Source organism: Colletotrichum gloeosporioides (genome assembly GCF_011800055.1).
Source record: "Colletotrichum gloeosporioides strain Lc1 chromosome Unknown consensus_50, whole genome shotgun sequence".
In the NCBI taxonomy this organism is placed as follows: domain Eukaryota; kingdom Fungi; phylum Ascomycota; class Sordariomycetes; order Glomerellales; family Glomerellaceae; genus Colletotrichum; species Colletotrichum gloeosporioides.
This window is the reverse complement of record NW_025544695.1, coordinates 85,915-103,143: the sequence shown is the minus strand read 5'-3', so window position 1 is coordinate 103,143 and position 17,229 is coordinate 85,915. Positions and strand designations below refer to the sequence as shown.

Below are 17,229 nucleotides of genomic sequence, written 5' to 3'. Positions count from 1 at the left end.
AACGGTCTGTCAAAAAAGCCATCGAGGACACGCTAGGGCAGGGGCATGGTGACGACTTGATGTATGAGAATGAACACGATGGCCGATGTAAAAGGTGAGTCTATAACTAAGTACCCAGCCTTGGAGTGCTTACTTATGAAGCCTTCCCTCTGGCCTAACATTCATGAAGTTTTGTATGCGCAGTAGAGGCTCATCACATCGACAAGAACCCAACGAAATTTCGAAACTGGTCCGCCGCAAAGGACCCAGGCTTCAATTGCAAGATCTGGGAAGCAGCGCGTGCGACGTCTGCCGCTCCTCAACTCTTCAAGAGAATCTTCATAGGCGAGCAACTGCGCCAGCTAGAGTTTGTGGATGGCGCACTAGGCTGTAACAACCCAATACAGCAGGTCATTGAGGAGGCTCTGAATGAGTTTGAAGCTAACAGAGATGTCGGTTGTATTCTCAGCATTGGCACGGGTATGCGCCGTGCTGGAACCTTTGGTAGGCCGCGGGGATATCAAAGGTTGATCCCTAAGGACCTGATCGGCGTCCTCGCGAAAATGGCGACAGACAGTAACGAGGCCGCGGATCGCATGTCAGAACGTTTCAGAAATTATGATCGACTGTACTATCGTTTAAATGCTGGCCCAGAGGTTGGGGACGTCGGGCTAGATGAATGGGCTCTCTTGGGACAAGTTGAGGCGTCGACGGCAGGCTGGTTACGGAACAAGACCATAAGCCGCCAAATTGATGGGATTGTGGACGCATTGAGAGGCCATTCTAGTGAGGTTCTACCTCTCGGAAGCGTGAGTAATGCCCATTCCGCGTGTATCTCTGATGGATGGTGATTGAACTCAATAGCTTTCGTCTGAGTATCCACTCGTTCAGGCCGACCATGCACGGAACAATCACGTCTTTCCGGATCATCCAGCAGACAATTCGAACTTTGTAGAAAGAGCAGAGATCAAGACCGTCGATTATCATCTCGAATCCTTTCGCCGATCCAATCAGTCCCATGTCTTAGTTCTCTACGGAACAGCAGGTGCTGGAAAGACCCAACTAGCGTTGCACTACTGTCGGCAGGCAAGAACCAGTTTCTTCGCCGGTGTTTTGTGGATTGATGGAACATCGGCTGCCACAGTAGACAGGAGCCTACTATCTGCCGCAAAAACACACGTATCAGAAGACTTCCAAAGCTTAGATGTCGAGCAGACCAGAGCGGCCGTATTTCGAAGCATTTATCAAACCAACAGTCCATGGATGGTTGTATTAGATAACTGTGACAACTTGGATGCCTACAGGGTCGAGGACTATCTGCCAGTTCAGGGTCGTACCTTCGTCATGGTCACTAGTCGAGATAAAGGCTCCCAAGAACTTGGTTACTCGATCCCAATTGGAAACATGTCGGAAGAAGAGGCTGTTAACCTGCTCCTTGGAAAACAGTCCTCATTGCAAACCAACTCATCACAAGAAAAGGCCAGTCTACTTGTGCGACGACTCGATTGCTTAGCTCTAGCAGTGGCGCAAGCGAGTGCTTATATCCGGGAGAGAAACATGGACATAGGTTACTTCCTGGATCTTTACGATAGAGAGCAGAGACAGGTACAATCAGCAGTGCCAAAGGTCTGGAGGTACCTACGAGCAGATCCACAGTCCACTGATGGAACGCCGATCCCCCTAAGTGTTGCAACAACATGGGAGCTATCGCTAGACATACTCTCTGACACGCCTGTTTCCAAGGCCTCGAAGATTCAGTTGCTGATGCTGTGCGGATTTCTCGGCCCGGCGGCGATTACGAAGACGTTATTCTTGGCTTATTTCGAGAAAACTCAGAGTCGACCAGCGTGGTTGAAAGACTTCACTGACGGAAAAGATTCTTTCAGCTCTTACGTTTTCGAAGAGTCGGTGAACGAGATGGGTAGGCTGTGCTTGCTCCGAGACTACGGCACCGTCAACAAGGACGGGATTGAGTGGCGTCTTCATCCTGTACTTCGAGACTGGATCCAGTATCGTCAAACAGAAGAAGAGTGTCAGGCACAGGCAACGCTAGCACTAGCTGTTATCAGCTGCTCTCTCGACAACTACGGGCCTCGTTATCCGACATTTGAAGGCTTTTCCCCTAACCACCAGTTTCTGCGGCCGCATGTGAATGCGTCTTATGACAACTGCCAGAAGCTTTTGCCAGAAAATCCTGCAAGTAAGACCGACTGGGCGCCTGACTATCTGAAGTTTGCCAACTTCTTTGCGGCGGATGAGAAGTATGACACGGCAGAGACGCTGCAGCGCACGATCGCATTAGCAACAGACATCGAAAGTCGACAGCACCGGTCGGCTCTACGCCAGCTGGCAAGGACACTCTACGATAGGGGCAACCTCGCCGAGGCTGCTATCGTACAAGAGAGATTAATAGGAGGGCCATCTCTGTTTGCCTGTGACATTGAAGTCGCCATTCTTCATCTCGATCTTGCCCTTACGAAACGAGACGTCGCGTATAAGTCTTCGGATCCTACCAAGGTTTCTGAGCTTCATAAGGCAGCATTGGGACTCGCTCGCCGTGGATTAGAACTTACGCGGCAAACAGCATGTTCCTCTACAAAAGACGTAGTTTCCGCGATCTCCATACTTGCCTCCATCGAGTACCAGATGGGACATCTTGAGGCGACGAGGATATTAGAGGAGGAAGCTCTGTCGGCATGTCTCACAATCTTGAACCCGCGCGATGCGAAGCTACTCGAGCTAAAGCAAGGTCTTTCGATGACTCTCGCTAAGCTCGGAATGGCAGAAAGGGCTATCCCAATGCAGCAAGAAGTCTGTGATGCTCGCAAAGAGGTCCTCGGGCCAGATCACCCCGAGACGCTGTCTTCTGAGATACGACTGGTACGAGCCTTGAGATTAAACGGGCAGCTAGAAGAGGCCCACTCAAAAGGCGAGAACCTGTTGAAAAGCGCCAACGACACATTGGGTTCAGATCATCCGAAGACGAAGCTGGCCGCCAGCTCGCTGTGGCGATGTGTGATGGCAGAGGGTGATGTGGCGAGAGCGGACGAGCTCGAAAAAGTGCACAATTTGGTTCTCGACAGAGTTGACAGGCAGTTGCGGGAGGCCGTAGCGCAGGAAGGAGGAGGAAAGATGTGAGTTGTCGGATCGCACATACTGCAGGTCTAAGAAGCAGGTTTGGGTACCTTGTTCAACATCATTCTAAGTTGACTATCTGTCAGTTCGTAGGATTGTGGGTTGATCGCGGTCTCGGTGGACTAAAATACCTACAGAAGCGACCAAATTTGCTCCCATTCGAAATTCAGGTGGCGCGATTCATTCTTCATCCATGGAATCCATTTGATACACGAGGCAGCCGGTGCATTTGACAACTAGTTTATCGTTTGAGACTCTTGTTATTGCGCCAGATGTGCCTGAAGTTTTCGAAGTTCCTGACCCCTGATAGGCTGTGCTGAGCTATATTGCATGTGAGCCGAAATTTGTTTCGCTGATATTCTGGGTTCTCTTCATGTTGACCCTATCTCCCAGCAGGCCAGGCATAGGCTTGAAATTCTAGTAGTCAATGTAATCATCTGGCCCGTAGACTCGAAGATCACATATTAACAGTCGAAAATCCCATCTGTCAATATGTGATTATCTCTAATCATAGTCTCAACATACGCTATCGCAACAATCAGACCTGCGAAATTAATGATGAAGAGGTGAAAAAGAGACGAAAAGGCCCTCAACTAGAGTTCTAAGTGTAATGAAATCCCGGCCTTTACCATACCAACCGGGCCTCAGCAACATTTCAAGGTCCTGAGACCTGTCGACTCGTCGTGGATTTGGCCCATCAGTGCATGTCGGCTGCACACTAGAGCCAGCAGGCCCGCGACACCGCAGAGGGGTTCGCTCCGAACCTCCCCGGTACAGAATATGTAAAGATACCCAAAGAAGAAAAACGTAAAGATGGCACCAACGAGGATTGACATTGTCGCAGCAAACGTGTTTCAGTGCGAGTTGTGCAGGTCGAATGAGGCCTAGGGTTGCGAAGAGCAAATTCTGAAGCAACAGCCCGAACTGTTGGAGATCGTTTGCCAGGAGCTGTGACGGTTTCGTAGCAACAGTCCCGCAAACTATTGAAGATACAGTCGCCAATGCCGTAAAGGTCGCCGTTGCCAAAGTTATGACAGGGGTCTGCCATTGTTTCTTGTGTCGGAGTTGCGAAAGTTATTTGAAAAATTGCGCGTGCAGATGCGGACGTGTAATAACTACCTTACTGAAGGAGGAAGAAGTCTTAGACATTGAAGAGGCTTCTGTCACGGCCTATGTATGGTGTAAACCGCTACTTTGGGCTGTTTGGCTGCCAATGCAGGTGATGCCCTGAGCTTACAGTCGCAATATTCTATTTTAGGCGTCGTATCCCTGGCAAGGCGAGCACACAACGCCCTTTGAGAATTAAGTTGCATAACGGTGCAAGTGTTCTAGAATTCCGATGACATTGAAATACTGCAATGTGGTTTTCGTCTGTTAAGAATTACAGTGACCTCTGGTTCTAGCTTTTTTTTTTTTTCTTCTGTCGTCCGTTTCGAAATGTTCTACGTTAGCAACAGGCTCTGGATATGGACGGCAGGAAGAATTGGCGCGTCCAGCTCTGACGACTGCTCTCAGCTCAAAGACTGGTATCGACCATGTCGTAATCATTATGTTGCCGAACGTTCATCGTCGAACGGCACCGTGTCACATGTATCCGGAGATCCTCACTCCGGCTCCGGTGTTCTCGGGCCCCGATTGAAGAGAGTCAAGTTCCTTGGCCCTCGGCACAAGCCTTCGGAATCGGGGCGGGGCGTCTTTGTCTCATTCCACTCACCGGGGTTCGATGACGGGATCGATGACAAATGCGGGGGATTCGATGACCAAAGTGCGGAGATCCCCTCCCGCAGAATGATCCAATATCTCACAATTCTCAGTGATTGAATATTGTTTCATCTGTAAAAATAAGCTTACTGATCCTAATATCTTGATTTCGTACCAGTCAATCACAGCCGCTCGAACACACAGCACGCGCAATGGCCTCAGCAACTTCGTTCCGCCAAATCATCGGCGCCCCGCCCTCGACGGCCACGCCCACCGACAGCACCCTCGTCATCATCGACGCCCAAAACGAGTACGCCGAAGGTAAGCTCGCCGTGTCCGACGTCGAGTCCTCCCGCAGAGCCATCGCCTCCCTGTTGCAAAAGTACCGCAGCGCGGGCGGCAGCATCGTGCACGTCGTCCACGACACGCCGGCGGGCGCACCCGTCTTCACGCCCGGTACGCGGCTTTCAGAGGAGTTTGAGGAGCTCGCGCCCAAAGATGGGGAGAAGATCGTGCACAAGAACTTTCCTGGGTCGTTTGCCGGGACGGATTTGCAGGAGCACCTTGAAGGGAAGGGGGAGCAGGGGAAGAAGATTGTGTTGACGGGATACATGGTGAGTTTGATGAGGAGAGTAGTGAGAGGAATGGGCGGCTAATCAGATTTATAGGCGCATGTATGTGTTTCCACAACGGCGAGGCAAGCTGCTCAGCGCGGCTTTGATGTTCTCGTGGCGGAGGATGCGGTTGGTGATCGTGACATTCCCGGGGTTGATGCCGCCCAGCTTACCAAGGTCGCCTTGAGTGAGATTGGGGACGCATTTGGCACCATTGTTCAAAGCAAGGACATTGCGTAATGAAAACTTGCCACAACTAGGTATCCTCTAAAACACACGATAAAAAGCACATCAGCCCGAGTTTCTATTCAGCGACATCATGAAACCAGTAACCTGTGCCATGAGCCTTGGCGATGTTGAACACTGGAAATACGCGCGTTTTCGAAACACTGTTGATCTTACGAGTCCACTCCGTATCAGTCAGCTGTCTGAGTGACACCAGGTCTACTTCTTCAGACTCAAATTCGTGAACTGCCAGCCACTTTGGCGGTTGCGGGGGTGGCTCGTCATTCGTGGACAAGCCTTTCAACGCGCGGGACTGCGCGTTGGACCGAGCAAAGGCGAGCTTGAACCTGGTTGTTCGTAGATATCCTGGCACAGCGGCCAACTGATCAAGATGCTTCATTCGTGCATTATCAGCAATGTTACCTCATTGACTACGTATGTCAACTCACCTCTTGCCTGTACCAGCTGTCAAACTCATCTTCGGTGAGCTCTCCCAGCTCGTACTGAGCTGCTATGATCGTTTTCACGATACCTGAAATTCTCAGCTAGGCAACTTACATGAGTGAGCGTGGGCTACTTACCCTTGCCCTTTCTCGTAGGATCAAAGACCTGGACCAATTTGTAGTACCGTACGTCAAAGTCTGCCAGGTCGTAGATGGGGCCGCCGTTCGGAAGCATGTCGCTGGAGACATTGATATTGCGGAACTCCTCGGTTTGCGTGAATCCAACATCTTTCATCGGGTACATGGCCAGATACGGCCGATCGACACTACCGATGTTGACGTCGAAGAAGCGAAAGGCGGACTGGATACCGCTCGTTGCGAGAATCTCTGCAATGTGGTCTTCATCGTACCACTTGAAGAACGACTCCTCGTCTATGAGATCCGGACGAATGATCTTGGAGTTGACGAAAAGGAGGCCGGGGCCTTGGATATCCTCCGACATCTTTGTGGTTCTCAAATCGGCCTGCTGGGTCAGTCAGGACTGACTCCTATGATAGGTTCGTGGTTGAGGTTGAGATTGTTAAGTATTGGGTAGCGGCATTTTTGGACGCACCAACACAGGGCACGTTTCCGGCTAACGAGTGCCAAGCTTGACAGCAGATACGGCTTCGGAAATGCAGGTCGCTGTTTGCGGGTATCCTTATCCCCCGGGATTTCGGGGCGGCCCCACAATTGCGGCCGAGCTCACGGCTGAGTCTCGGAAGGAAGAACGCACTTACATCAACATCCAGTACATGATTGTCAATTCACGACGACGGTTGTTCAAATAACCGCATAACTGGATTCTACTATCTTATGTGTGTTTGTTGATTCGTCGGCCACCACGCCCTAGTATGATCGAACCTAGGGAATGGACTGAGTTTCTATTGCCGGAGTCACATTCAGTGAGAGATGCATCGACCGCGAGAGCCAAACATGAGCGCTAGAATGGTTAACATTCGCAGGTGAGTACTTGTAAAGACTCTGAATTCCTGCCGATATGGTCTCTATGATTAGTAGCTGCCCTTTCAAGGAATCTGTCCTGCAGTGCTGCTGCGGATTTCGTAAGAGTTTGCAGTGGAGGCGACGTGTAGTAAACTAGGGGTCAAGGGGGCACATGTGAGCTCGGGAGGTTGTCCAAGTTGCGAAAGAGTTTGAGATGGTGGACCACGGAGATGCGGTACGTCCTTGAAAGTAGGTTGTCTAATGCATCCTATCCGTATAGCTTCCCCTAAACTAAGAGCGCATGCCCTGTCCTACGGCCATAAGTCTCTCCTGTATTCTGGCTCCAGAATCAACTTCAGAAGGCTCTTCTTATCCGGTCTCACAAGCTAGTAAAATACATGACATGGAAAGCTAAGCAGCTGCGATCTAAGGCATGACCTCGACCTTCTTTGAGTTGGCATGCATCTGTAATATCATGACCCGAGAAACATAACCCGACTTTGACGTTTAGAATTCAATATAGTGGATGGGCTGTGAGACTTGGGCTCCCCATTCGGACTGGGATACTTTCCAAGGCCATTTTCGCCAGGATAGGAAACTTTGGTGGCCTTGTACTTTACGTCGCGAAAGTTTGATATCTAATTGAAGGATAGGTAAGATAAAGACAATATTGTGAGCACCGGCAATTCCAGTGAATCAACCGAATCTACCTGTGAGGTGGCTGACCTCGGGGTGTGACTGGTGTGGAAATAACCTCGCAAGGTCCTCGTCAGCGGGAAAGATTTGCTTGGTCGTTTAAAAGGACCTTGATTTCTGGGTTGAGTGGGAGAAAGGGGTTTGCAACTGGGAAAACGCCCCGAAACGCAAGCTGGTCCAGGGTCCACGGACGTAAGATCCTATTTCTTAGTTGGTAGGCAGCGTTGCCTGCGTACTCTCGACCGTAGACTGGACATGTCTGGCATGGCATTGCGGATGGCAACGGACAAATTTGCGGGCTTAGGATGATATGAGAGGGTTCTGTGTGTTGACATGATGCGGCTGTCTTCTCAACTCGCTAAGGGCAGATAAAATGCCAAACCTTCTTTTCCCTGCTAACACCCTTGGCCTACTGACATGTTGAATAATGCTTTTTCTTTTGTGAACCAACACGCCCTTCTGCCTCAGCCAGCCCAGCCAAAAGGTCCATCTCTCCTGGATGTGTTAGTTGACGTCCGGGACCATGAGAATAATCTGTTCACAGCAGTTGAGCAGAGGTTCCATGGATTGCAGTGTAAAGACGCCTAGGAGCCTCTCGACGTGAGAGGCGCCGTCAATTCCATATATCAGACACACGGGCGTCGCCACAAGTCAGAAGACATGGGACAGCACCACCCCATGGCAGGCGTCCGGGTCACTAGGCATTGGCACTCGTAATCCGAACGTATCAGTCAGATCCATCGCCGAGGCAAAAAATCGACAGAACTTTACTTTACAATTTCTCCCTATTGTTCGCGGGAGAGTCGGCATGCACAGTGAGGATTCTACCGAATCGATGCGGAACGCACCTTCAAAAGAATTGCCGAGTAATGATCTTAAGATCATAAAGCACATTACGCTAGAGTCTGGAACAGGGCCTTTGATGGAGATCTATGTAGATATCTTTTGGGGAACTCAACGATATTCTCATCGGCGAGGCAGATAAACATATGACGAAGCGCCATGGAAAGCGGGCTTAAGAGCTCGCCATATATGGCACGAAAGGCAGTAAAAAGCTTGTAGGCGTCTAGTTCCGGTTTTCGCTAGCAGTAATGAGCTCGCAGATTTTGCTAAGTCTGATTGCATTCCAATCGAAGCAGCCCGGAATTCCTACAGCCTATCAAGTCGCTGCACGATGAGTGCTATGTTTAGGGCGATTTATATTGTTAATATTTCCACCGACTTCGTGTTGAATATAGTCCCGGCCCCTGTTGGATCATCAGCCTTTTGTCAGGAATAGGGCCCTGGCAGATGGGATTGTAGTGTTCACTGCTGTAGGTCTAAACGAGTTCGCCGTCTCTGAGAATGCGGTGTCAATTGCACCTCTCAACGAAGACAGAATTGCAACTAGACAACAGGCTCGGCACTGGCTAGACCCTGCCTCTATTTACCAACCCCCATCTCAGATCCAAAGCTGAAATCGCCGATTGGCAAGCCCCCAAGGTGCGGAGAAGCGGCACCGCAGTAACACGGCCATGACGATCGACGCGGGACTTTCAGCCAAAAAGCCCACTAAAAACAGGGACCGCCAGGGGCTGTCATTTTACCAAAGTTCCCAACAGCTGCTGAATGGACGCTCAGGAACCACAGCACCACATCGCCCCAGGGCCACGCACCCTACCGACTTGGCGTACAGCGAGTTCGTAGCCCAAAGAGGCATCAATGTCGTCACCATTTTGCAGGGCGACGGCGGGCTCTCATGATTTTGAGAGTATTTGGACAGCCAAAAGGTGCTTTGCTGGCTTCGGACCTCGGACACTTGACTTCTGCGAGGACAAGCATTGGCGTGTTCATCATTACACAGAGCAACACCGCCATGGGACGATTCCACGATGGAGGCCTGTCGTGGTCAAGTAGTTAAAAGGGAATGATGGGATGAACGGCAATGTCATTGTTTGCTCTCCCTTGCTCTTCAAGCTCAATTGAGACGAACACCAGCTCTTTGCGACGTGACGTGATACGTGCCGCCGAAAGTTATCAGACTTGTTCTACTGTAAGAAAACGAGTTGTCAGACTTCCACCATGCGGCCCTCAACCCTGCCCACCCTCCTCTCATGCGCCGCTGTCGCAACGGCGGCCGCGACGACCAACGGCACCTCTGAGCCGACGATCCCGAACGTCGTGCCCGCCGTCTGGGACGGGGAATGCTACTACCCCACGCCGGACTCCGCGTTCGATCTCGAGAGCTATCTCGGCCGCTGGTACCAGGTCGCCGGAACCGTCGCGCCCTTCACGGCCGGGTGCAAGTGCATTTTTGCGCAGTACTCTCTCAACGTAAGTTCCCGTGCCCGAGACGCGAGGAACTCCTTTAATCTCTCGTACGATGCGATACGAGGATCACCGCTGACTTCGCCCCCAGGACAACGGCACCGTGCTGGTAAACAACACCTGCCAGGCCGACACCACCCCGGTCAACATTCTTGGAACCGCCGCGCCCGCCGATCCGTCGTACGGCGCCAAGGGCGTGCTCCGCGTGCAATTCCCCGGTCAACCGGCGCCCAGCTGCGCGGGCCCGAATTACATCGTCCAAGGTGAGCGAATAACCTCGCTTCAACCGGTTGTTGTGCGCAGATCAACTGACCATGCCGTGTAGATTACACCCCTGACTTCGCTGTTGTGCAAGCCTACAACTTCAGCACCTTGTTCGTGCTCAGCCGCGAGCAGAACCCCGCCGACGAGGTCCTCGATGTAAGTTGCTGCAACACCACCGCCAACCCTCGCCCAGAGAAACACATACTAACCACCACGACCCTTCGGCCAGACCTGGATTGCGCGTGCCGGACAACTCGGCTCCAACCTGGACAACGTTGTCAAGACCGACCAGACCGGTTGCCTGTTCACCTGAGACATGGAGCAAACGACGGTAACGGGCAGCAATGGGGAAGAATAATCTGGGGTACATGAGGAATCCGTGTCTGGCGCTTGAACATGTCGGGATAATTTGACGTGAGACATGCAAACCCCAGAGAGGCCCAAGCCCGCAGCATGAGCGGCATCTAGACATGTTCTATACCCAATACAGCATTTTCCCCAGTGAACGAGCGCCGAGACAAAGATTGAAAGTTGCCGTGACACTGACGCCGCATCCGAACAGGGCAATCGATGACAGCAGGCGTGACACTTGACCGTAGAGCTCAGACCTCGTAGCTGAAGCAAGCAATCGAAAGCTCACAGAGCTCTCCCATGTTCATCGGGTTCTAATTGGCCAATGGACATGAGGGGAAAAGCAAGCTCAGAGCTGAGCTTTTCTTCCTCATTGCTTTTTTGACTTTTCCCCCTCCTCCAACTTTCCGCCTAAAATAAGCTTCGTTCTTCTTTTGTCGAAGGGCTGTTGCACCAGTGCGACCCAGCGCAGCCACTTATGCAAGGGGCATCGATCGTGTTTCTATGACGACACCATTCCACACGAGACACCATGACGAATTGGCCGCGAACGGCGAAAGAAGGGCCCCATGTGTGAACGCATCTGTGGACCGTCTCAAGACCAGGAGGAGGAGGCTGGTGTGTCGGAAAGCGTCAGGGTGACACAAAGGCAGGAAAGGGGAGGAAAAGAAGGCGTGGGAGTCAATTGAGTTTGGTTCAAATAGCTCTTGCGCCCTCCCACCCGCTCCCCCGCAAGGAGCCGGCTTGTTCGTTCCATTACTGATTGCTACTGTGACTCTGCGCCCTGCTGCAAATTGCAACAAAACAACTAATTATCGATATCACCTCCGAAACGTTACATTCATACACATACCGCCAAAATGAAGGGCAAGGAAGAGGTCATCTCCGAGTTCAACGAGTACGTCAACATGACGGCCGAGGAGCTGGAGTCATGGCTCAAGTCGGGAGACTCGAACAGTGCGGGTTGGCCCAAGGACGATGCCGAGGGCGATGGGGAGACTGTCGGGCATGACAGCGGTCGCAACATTGTGGAGATCCTGAAGGCCAACCCGGACAAGAAGGAGGATGAGTACACGGATGAACAGGTTGAGCACATGCGCAAGGTCGTCGCGTATTGGTGAGTGCCGCTCGGCGGTCTTGATGGTGTAGTGGATGGCTAACGGAAGGTTTAGCAAGCGCCACCTCGCCCAAGAGGCCAAAGGCAATAGCGAAAAGTCGCCCGAGGAGGTGAAGAAGACCAAGTCGTACGCGTCACTGAAGAACTGGGGCCACGACTTCCTCAAGGCCCAGGGCAAGGAGGGCGGCGAGCAGAATGGCAAGTCTGCGAAGAGCAAAAACGGTGACGAGGAGAAGGCCGAGTCCAACGGGTCCAAGAAGGAGAAGAATGGCAGCAAGAAGGAAGACGACGAGGAAGAGGCCGAGGAGGAGGTTGAGAAGGTTGACGAGGGCCAAGAGGAGGAAGAGGAGGAGGCTGATGAAGAGAAGACTGGCGACAAGCGAAAGAAGTCGGGCGAGGAGAATGGATCCAATAAGAAGCGACAGACCCGCCAAGGCGAGGGCAAGACCACCAAGAAAGGGGAGGACGGAGAGGATGAGAAGGAGGAGGAAGAGGAGGATGATGGCGACGAAGAGATGGAGGATGACGAGGAGGAGGGAGACGATAAAGAGAACGGCAGCAGCAAGAAGACCAAGAAGGGGCCCAAGAAGGGCGACAAGGTCAGCTGGCAATGGGGCAATGGCAACCCGGAGGGCAAAGTCCTCGATGTCAAGGAGGAGAAGTAAGTTGCGGATTCCAAAGATTGTTGCAGGGCGATGGCTAACATGGCATGATCAGGACTACCATCGAGACGAAAAACGGAAACGAGGTGTCGCGCGACGGTAACCCCGACGACCCGGCTGTGGTATTGGATACTGGAAAGTCGAAGGCGATCAAGGCAAACCACGAGTTGAACTGAGCGAGGTGTTGGTTGTGGGAATCGGTGGAATTGTACACTAGTGTGACTTGATATGTTCGAGGCTTACATTGAGGGCGCAATGAAGTGAGAGTTGGATTGGTATGAAAATGATCGTTGCGACTGGGTTCAACGTGGATAACATGCTTTCTTGATTGTGAACAAGCGGGTACTATACAATTTCAAGACACCCTTCCTTTTCCTCTACAACTCATCAGAAGCCCCGTCGAGAACTGAACCACCAGCCTTGACATCTGTCTTTTGGTACTTGGTCACGGGATCTTTCTGCGCCTCCTTCACCTCATTCCAGAACTTCTCGCCATTCTCCTTGTCACCCTTAAACAGGTGATCAATCACAAGCTTCTTAGGCGTCTCGCCCATCCACTGGAAGAGGGAGAAATCGCGGAACTCATCCGCCCTAAAGATCTCGAGCATCTCAATCGGCTCGTCGCCGATATTCTCGACAAAGTGGCCCATGTTCTTGGGCACGATGCCAACGTCGCCGGGGACGTAGTCGAACGTGCGCGCGGTGCCCTCGGCCGCGAAGATGGTGACGCGCGCGCGGCCCTTGATGAAGAAGGACCACTCGTCGGCGTTGGGGTGCCAGTGCATCTCGCGCAGCGCGCCCGGCTGGATCGTGAGGTGCGCGGCGGCGACGGTCTTGGAGATGGGGAAGTTCTTGGAGTCGGTGATGCGCACTTCACCGCCGGAAGTGATTTCAGGCTCCTGCGCGAGCATCGAGTGCACGAAGTTGTACTTTGACTTTTTGGCGTGCTTGCCGGTCGGCCGCTCGTCTTCGATGGGGCCGGGGAGGGTGCCTTGGAAGATGTACTTCTCGCCCTCGGGGATGTGCTTAAAGATCTCGGGGTCGAGGTGGAAGTTTTCGGCGATGACGGATTTGGGGGTGTGGGCTGCGAGGTGCGTGTTAGTTGGGCTTCATTCACGGTGTTGGTTCGTTGCTCTCCATGGTGTTTGGTGACCAAAGCCATTGTAGAGCGACGTTTGGATGTACAAGCCTCTGACGGGCCAGGGTAAAGAAAACATCCGCAAGAAACACTCACCAAGCCAGTCAGAGAGAATAAAGGTAGACTCCTCAGAGAACCTGCCGTCGTCAAAGATGAGGAGGAACTCGGTGCCGTTGGGGCTCAATCCCTGCAGCGAGTGAGGAACACCACTCGGGAAATACCACAGATCGCCTTTGCCGACGTCTGCGATGAAGTTGCCGCCCTCGTAGTCAAGCGCCGTGACGCGGACCTCGCCGTCCAGGACATACGCCCACTCGGCCTCCTTGTGCCAGTGCAATTCGCGGATGACGCCCTCGCCGAGGCGCATGTTCACGCCGGCGAGCTCGACGCTGGTAGACAGCTCGCGGACGGTTGTCTGGCGCGTCCAGCCGCCCTCCTGTTGCAGAGTAACTGTGTCAGTTGCGCATGCTTCCCCGGAGCTCAATTGAAGCCCTTCAAGAGCGAATTAGCGTGTCGCAACTCACCTCGATCCTAATGTGCGAATCCGCAAAGCTCCAGCGCATGTTGGGCATGTTCCCGTGGTCCGTCGACGGCGGGCGCACCAGGTCCGGGTTCTGGCGCGAGCGCTCCTTGTTCCACGGCCCCAGGACCGACGAGCCCAGCCCGTTGCGGTACGGGAGCGGGTCGAGCCCGTCGCCGACCGAGTCGACGGCGCCGTCGTTGGGGTCCCGAAAGCCCGGGGTGTACGGGTTCTTCGCGTTCGACTCGTCTGTGAAGGCGCTCTTCTTGCGGTAGCTCGCGGGGATCTCCATGCCCCGGAGCAGGCGCTCGCGCGGGCTGTCAAAGTGCGGCATCGCCGTCGCGACGGACGCCCAGAGGAGCAGCAGCTTGGCTGCCGTGGGTTGGGTGAGCTGCATGGCTGGGCGCTGATGGGTTGACGGGGTGTGAGGGGGGCTTGATGTGACGCTTGATCGCTGCCAAAAATGAGCTTCAAGGCAGGGAAGCAGACGTGATGGAGAAGCTGTCAACCTTTGGAGGAGACAGAGGAGAAAAGAGAGAGTGCGAATGCAGAAAGGGTTCGCGCAATTGAGCCTGTGATCGTGGGAAGACAGGCAGATTTTATACCTCCTCTGATCTCGTCATCCCTCCTCTCCTGAAATCATGTCATGTCATGCCAGTCCAGGAACCTTGCCATGACCTCTTCCTCGGCCTTACCCATTGTCGCAGGCCGTGGAAAGATGTGGTACGTAAACACAGAGCTTACAAAGGGCAAGGCAGAGCTCGTAGTCATCGGCGCATCACCTCGGCTGCCCATCGCTGCAGGTCGACACACACTCTTCTGTCTGTCTCCCACATACCATGCATATCCGTCTGCTACACCACACACACCAATCCAATTCATCCATCGCACATGCCGAACCCCCGAGCTTCCAATCCGGAGCTCCCCCGCAGCTACAGCAGCATGGCAAGGTAGTAGCTTCGAGGCACACTGCGACGTGCTCTTACACCTCTAGCTTGACTAGACTCGCTCTGTTTACAAGAGGCCGTAACCTGGCGGAGCTGAGCTGCCATCCCCGCAAGAGAGTGAAACGCGGCATAGGGCGAGCGCTCATCGTGCGGGGATGAACCACGGCGAACCACTCAGCTCGTCTTTCTTTAGTGACAAGCAGTGGCAGGGGGGAGAGTGACGGGAGCGAGAGGGGTGAAGGGGAGGGACATCAGTTGCCGATGCACTCTAATCGGATTAGCCCCAGCGCTTCTCAATGCCTGCTTGCTGTCTTCTCACTGCTGCTTCTCACTTGCATCTCACTGGAATATCCGTGCAAACATGTTAGAGCGAATCCACTCGAGGGGGACTCTGCAGCGGTCATGACGCAGGTTCCTGCGGATTGAGCTTAACTCCAAGGACCACATCCCGCTGCAATTGGACGGGGAATATGTCGGAGATCCTGGAGAAGAAGCTGGCCCGGCCAGGCTCTGGGATCAAAGGTTTCACTGCAGCAAGCCCTTTTGCACATCTCATCCAATCTCAGTTAACCGTACCTCGAGCTCTTCTCCAATGGATGCCATTGCACCTTTCCCCCTCTTGATTTCCTATCTTTAGTGCCCATTGACCCTTCACCCCTCATCAAGCAGACACAACACACAAAAACACCAAGGGACACCAGCGTCGTCTCAAGGGCGGGGTGAGCTCTTGGCTTTTCTTCGGCATTGCTATCCGCACCTTTTCCTGCTCGGCATCCTCCCTGGCCCATATAAACCAGGCTGGAAAACCTGGAAACATTTCGCGAACGACCCTGCGATCTCTAATCTCAGTGTGGACCGCGGCAGACCGGCACTGGCACATTGCGCGTCCCGTCTTGTCCGTTTGTAACATCCGGCCTTATTTTATTTATAACGCCAACACTTCATCACCCGGTCAGAGCTTTACAGTGGGTAACGGCTCCCCTAATCAGGTCATAGCTCGCCCAGTGACGATATCTGTCTGTTAACATCGCGCGTCTTCTCTGCAGACAACCCGGCTTCTCTTGCTTTTCCCGATTCCACACTAGTCAGTCATTGGACTGCTCAACCCGCGAGAGAGGAAGACTTTCACACCACTCTTCCGCATCCAAGATGAGCTCCAACGGGAACTACGGCTCCGTCACCAACTCGGTGCCGGTCGTCAACGGCGACTCGCATGCCCATGCCGATGAGGAGCAGCCTCTGCTGGGCGGCGGCGGCGGCAGCAGCAGCAAGCCAACAAAGTCCCTTCGCAAGAAGTTGACCACCGATGTGCAGCGCGACTGGGCCGATCTCGTCCTCTTGGCATGCTACATCATCACCGGTCTTCTCGACAGCTCTTCCATCTCCATCTGGGGCTCTTTCGTCTCAATGCAAACAGGTACATCCTCTTTCCTCGTGTTTCCTCAACGGCCCCCACAGCAACAGACAAGAAAAAACTGTTTCCCGTTTCGCCCCAAAGCGTTTGCGACTGACACAAACACCCAGGAAACACCGTCTACATCGGCCTCGGCCTCGCCGCCCCCACCGAATCCACCCGCTGGATCAAGTCCGCCACCTCGCTCGGCTCCTTCTGCCTTGGCTCCTTCGTCTTCAGCCGCTTCCACCGCTTCTTCTCCCCGAAGCGCCGCTGGGTGCTCTGCGCGTCCTTCATCCTGCAGACGCTGCTGTGCACCGCCGCGGCCCTCATTCTGACCTTCGGCCCGGCGGCCGGCAAGGACGAGATCGCGTGGAACGTGCTGGTCCCCATCGCCTTCATCGCCTTCCAGAGCTGCGGCCAGGCCGTCACGAGCCGCGCGCTCAAGTACAACGCCCTCACCAGCGTCGTGCTGACGAGCATCTACTGCGACCTGTTCTCCGACGCCGAGCTGTTTTCGGTGCGGAATGCGGAGCGGAACCGCAGGGTCGGCGCGCCTGTGCTGCTGCTCATCGGGGCCATCTGCGGAGGCTTGTTCGCGCACAGCTCGGTTGGTATTGCGGGCGCGCTGTGGACTGCGGCGGTGATGAAGTTCTTTATTGTCTTGTCCTGGTTCTTCTGGCCTAGCGATCCTGCTGACGAAGAGTGATTTCAGTGCTGGCAGTAGTTGTAGAAGAGCCAGAAAGCCAACAC

General features: G+C 53.5%; 7 protein-coding genes across 7 annotated transcripts; 5 read left to right on the top strand and 2 right to left on the bottom strand.

The window, feature by feature from the left end:
• Positions 1-78: 78 nt before the first annotated feature.
• GCG54_00000509 (uncharacterized protein) lies at positions 79-830 on the top strand (the record flags this gene model as incomplete). Its single annotated transcript, XM_045400646.1, has 2 exons — positions 79-94; positions 184-830. The coding sequence occupies 2 exons, from the start codon at positions 79-81 to the stop codon at positions 828-830; spliced, it is 663 nt and encodes a 220-aa protein (XP_045263319.1).
• Positions 831-5,027: 4,197 nt separating this feature from the next.
• GCG54_00000508 (Isochorismatase-like protein asqB) lies at positions 5,028-5,669 on the top strand (the record flags this gene model as incomplete). Its single annotated transcript, XM_045400645.1, has 2 exons — positions 5,028-5,429; positions 5,484-5,669. The coding sequence occupies 2 exons, from the start codon at positions 5,028-5,030 to the stop codon at positions 5,667-5,669; spliced, it is 588 nt and encodes a 195-aa protein (XP_045263318.1).
• Positions 5,670-5,733: 64 nt separating this feature from the next.
• On the bottom strand, positions 5,734-6,599 carry GCG54_00000507 (uncharacterized protein; the record flags this gene model as incomplete). The annotated part of the gene is made up of 3 exons (XM_045400644.1): positions 5,734-6,048; positions 6,104-6,186; positions 6,236-6,599. 3 exons carry the CDS (start codon positions 6,597-6,599, stop codon positions 5,734-5,736), a joined length of 762 nt encoding a protein of 253 aa, XP_045263317.1.
• Positions 6,600-9,838: 3,239 nt separating this feature from the next.
• On the top strand, positions 9,839-10,661 carry GCG54_00000506 (Apolipoprotein D; the record flags this gene model as incomplete). The annotated part of the gene is made up of 4 exons (XM_045400643.1): positions 9,839-10,090; positions 10,176-10,347; positions 10,410-10,504; positions 10,578-10,661. 4 exons carry the CDS (start codon positions 9,839-9,841, stop codon positions 10,659-10,661), a joined length of 603 nt encoding a protein of 200 aa, XP_045263316.1.
• An 898-nt stretch (positions 10,662-11,559) lies between these two features.
• GCG54_00000505 (uncharacterized protein) lies at positions 11,560-12,654 on the top strand (the record flags this gene model as incomplete). The annotated part of the gene is made up of 3 exons (XM_045400642.1): positions 11,560-11,816; positions 11,866-12,477; positions 12,534-12,654. 3 exons carry the CDS (start codon positions 11,560-11,562, stop codon positions 12,652-12,654), a joined length of 990 nt encoding a protein of 329 aa, XP_045263315.1.
• Positions 12,655-12,855: 201 nt separating this feature from the next.
• GCG54_00000504 (Oxalate decarboxylase OxdC) lies at positions 12,856-14,533 on the bottom strand (the record flags this gene model as incomplete). Its single annotated transcript, XM_045400641.1, has 3 exons — positions 12,856-13,562; positions 13,713-14,052; positions 14,141-14,533. 3 exons carry the CDS (start codon positions 14,531-14,533, stop codon positions 12,856-12,858), a joined length of 1,440 nt encoding a protein of 479 aa, XP_045263314.1.
• A 1,699-nt stretch (positions 14,534-16,232) lies between these two features.
• On the top strand, positions 16,233-17,185 carry GCG54_00000503 (uncharacterized protein; the record flags this gene model as incomplete). The annotated part of the gene is made up of 2 exons (XM_045400640.1): positions 16,233-16,500; positions 16,608-17,185. 2 exons carry the CDS (start codon positions 16,233-16,235, stop codon positions 17,183-17,185), a joined length of 846 nt encoding a protein of 281 aa, XP_045263313.1.
• Positions 17,186-17,229: the final 44 nt, after the last annotated feature.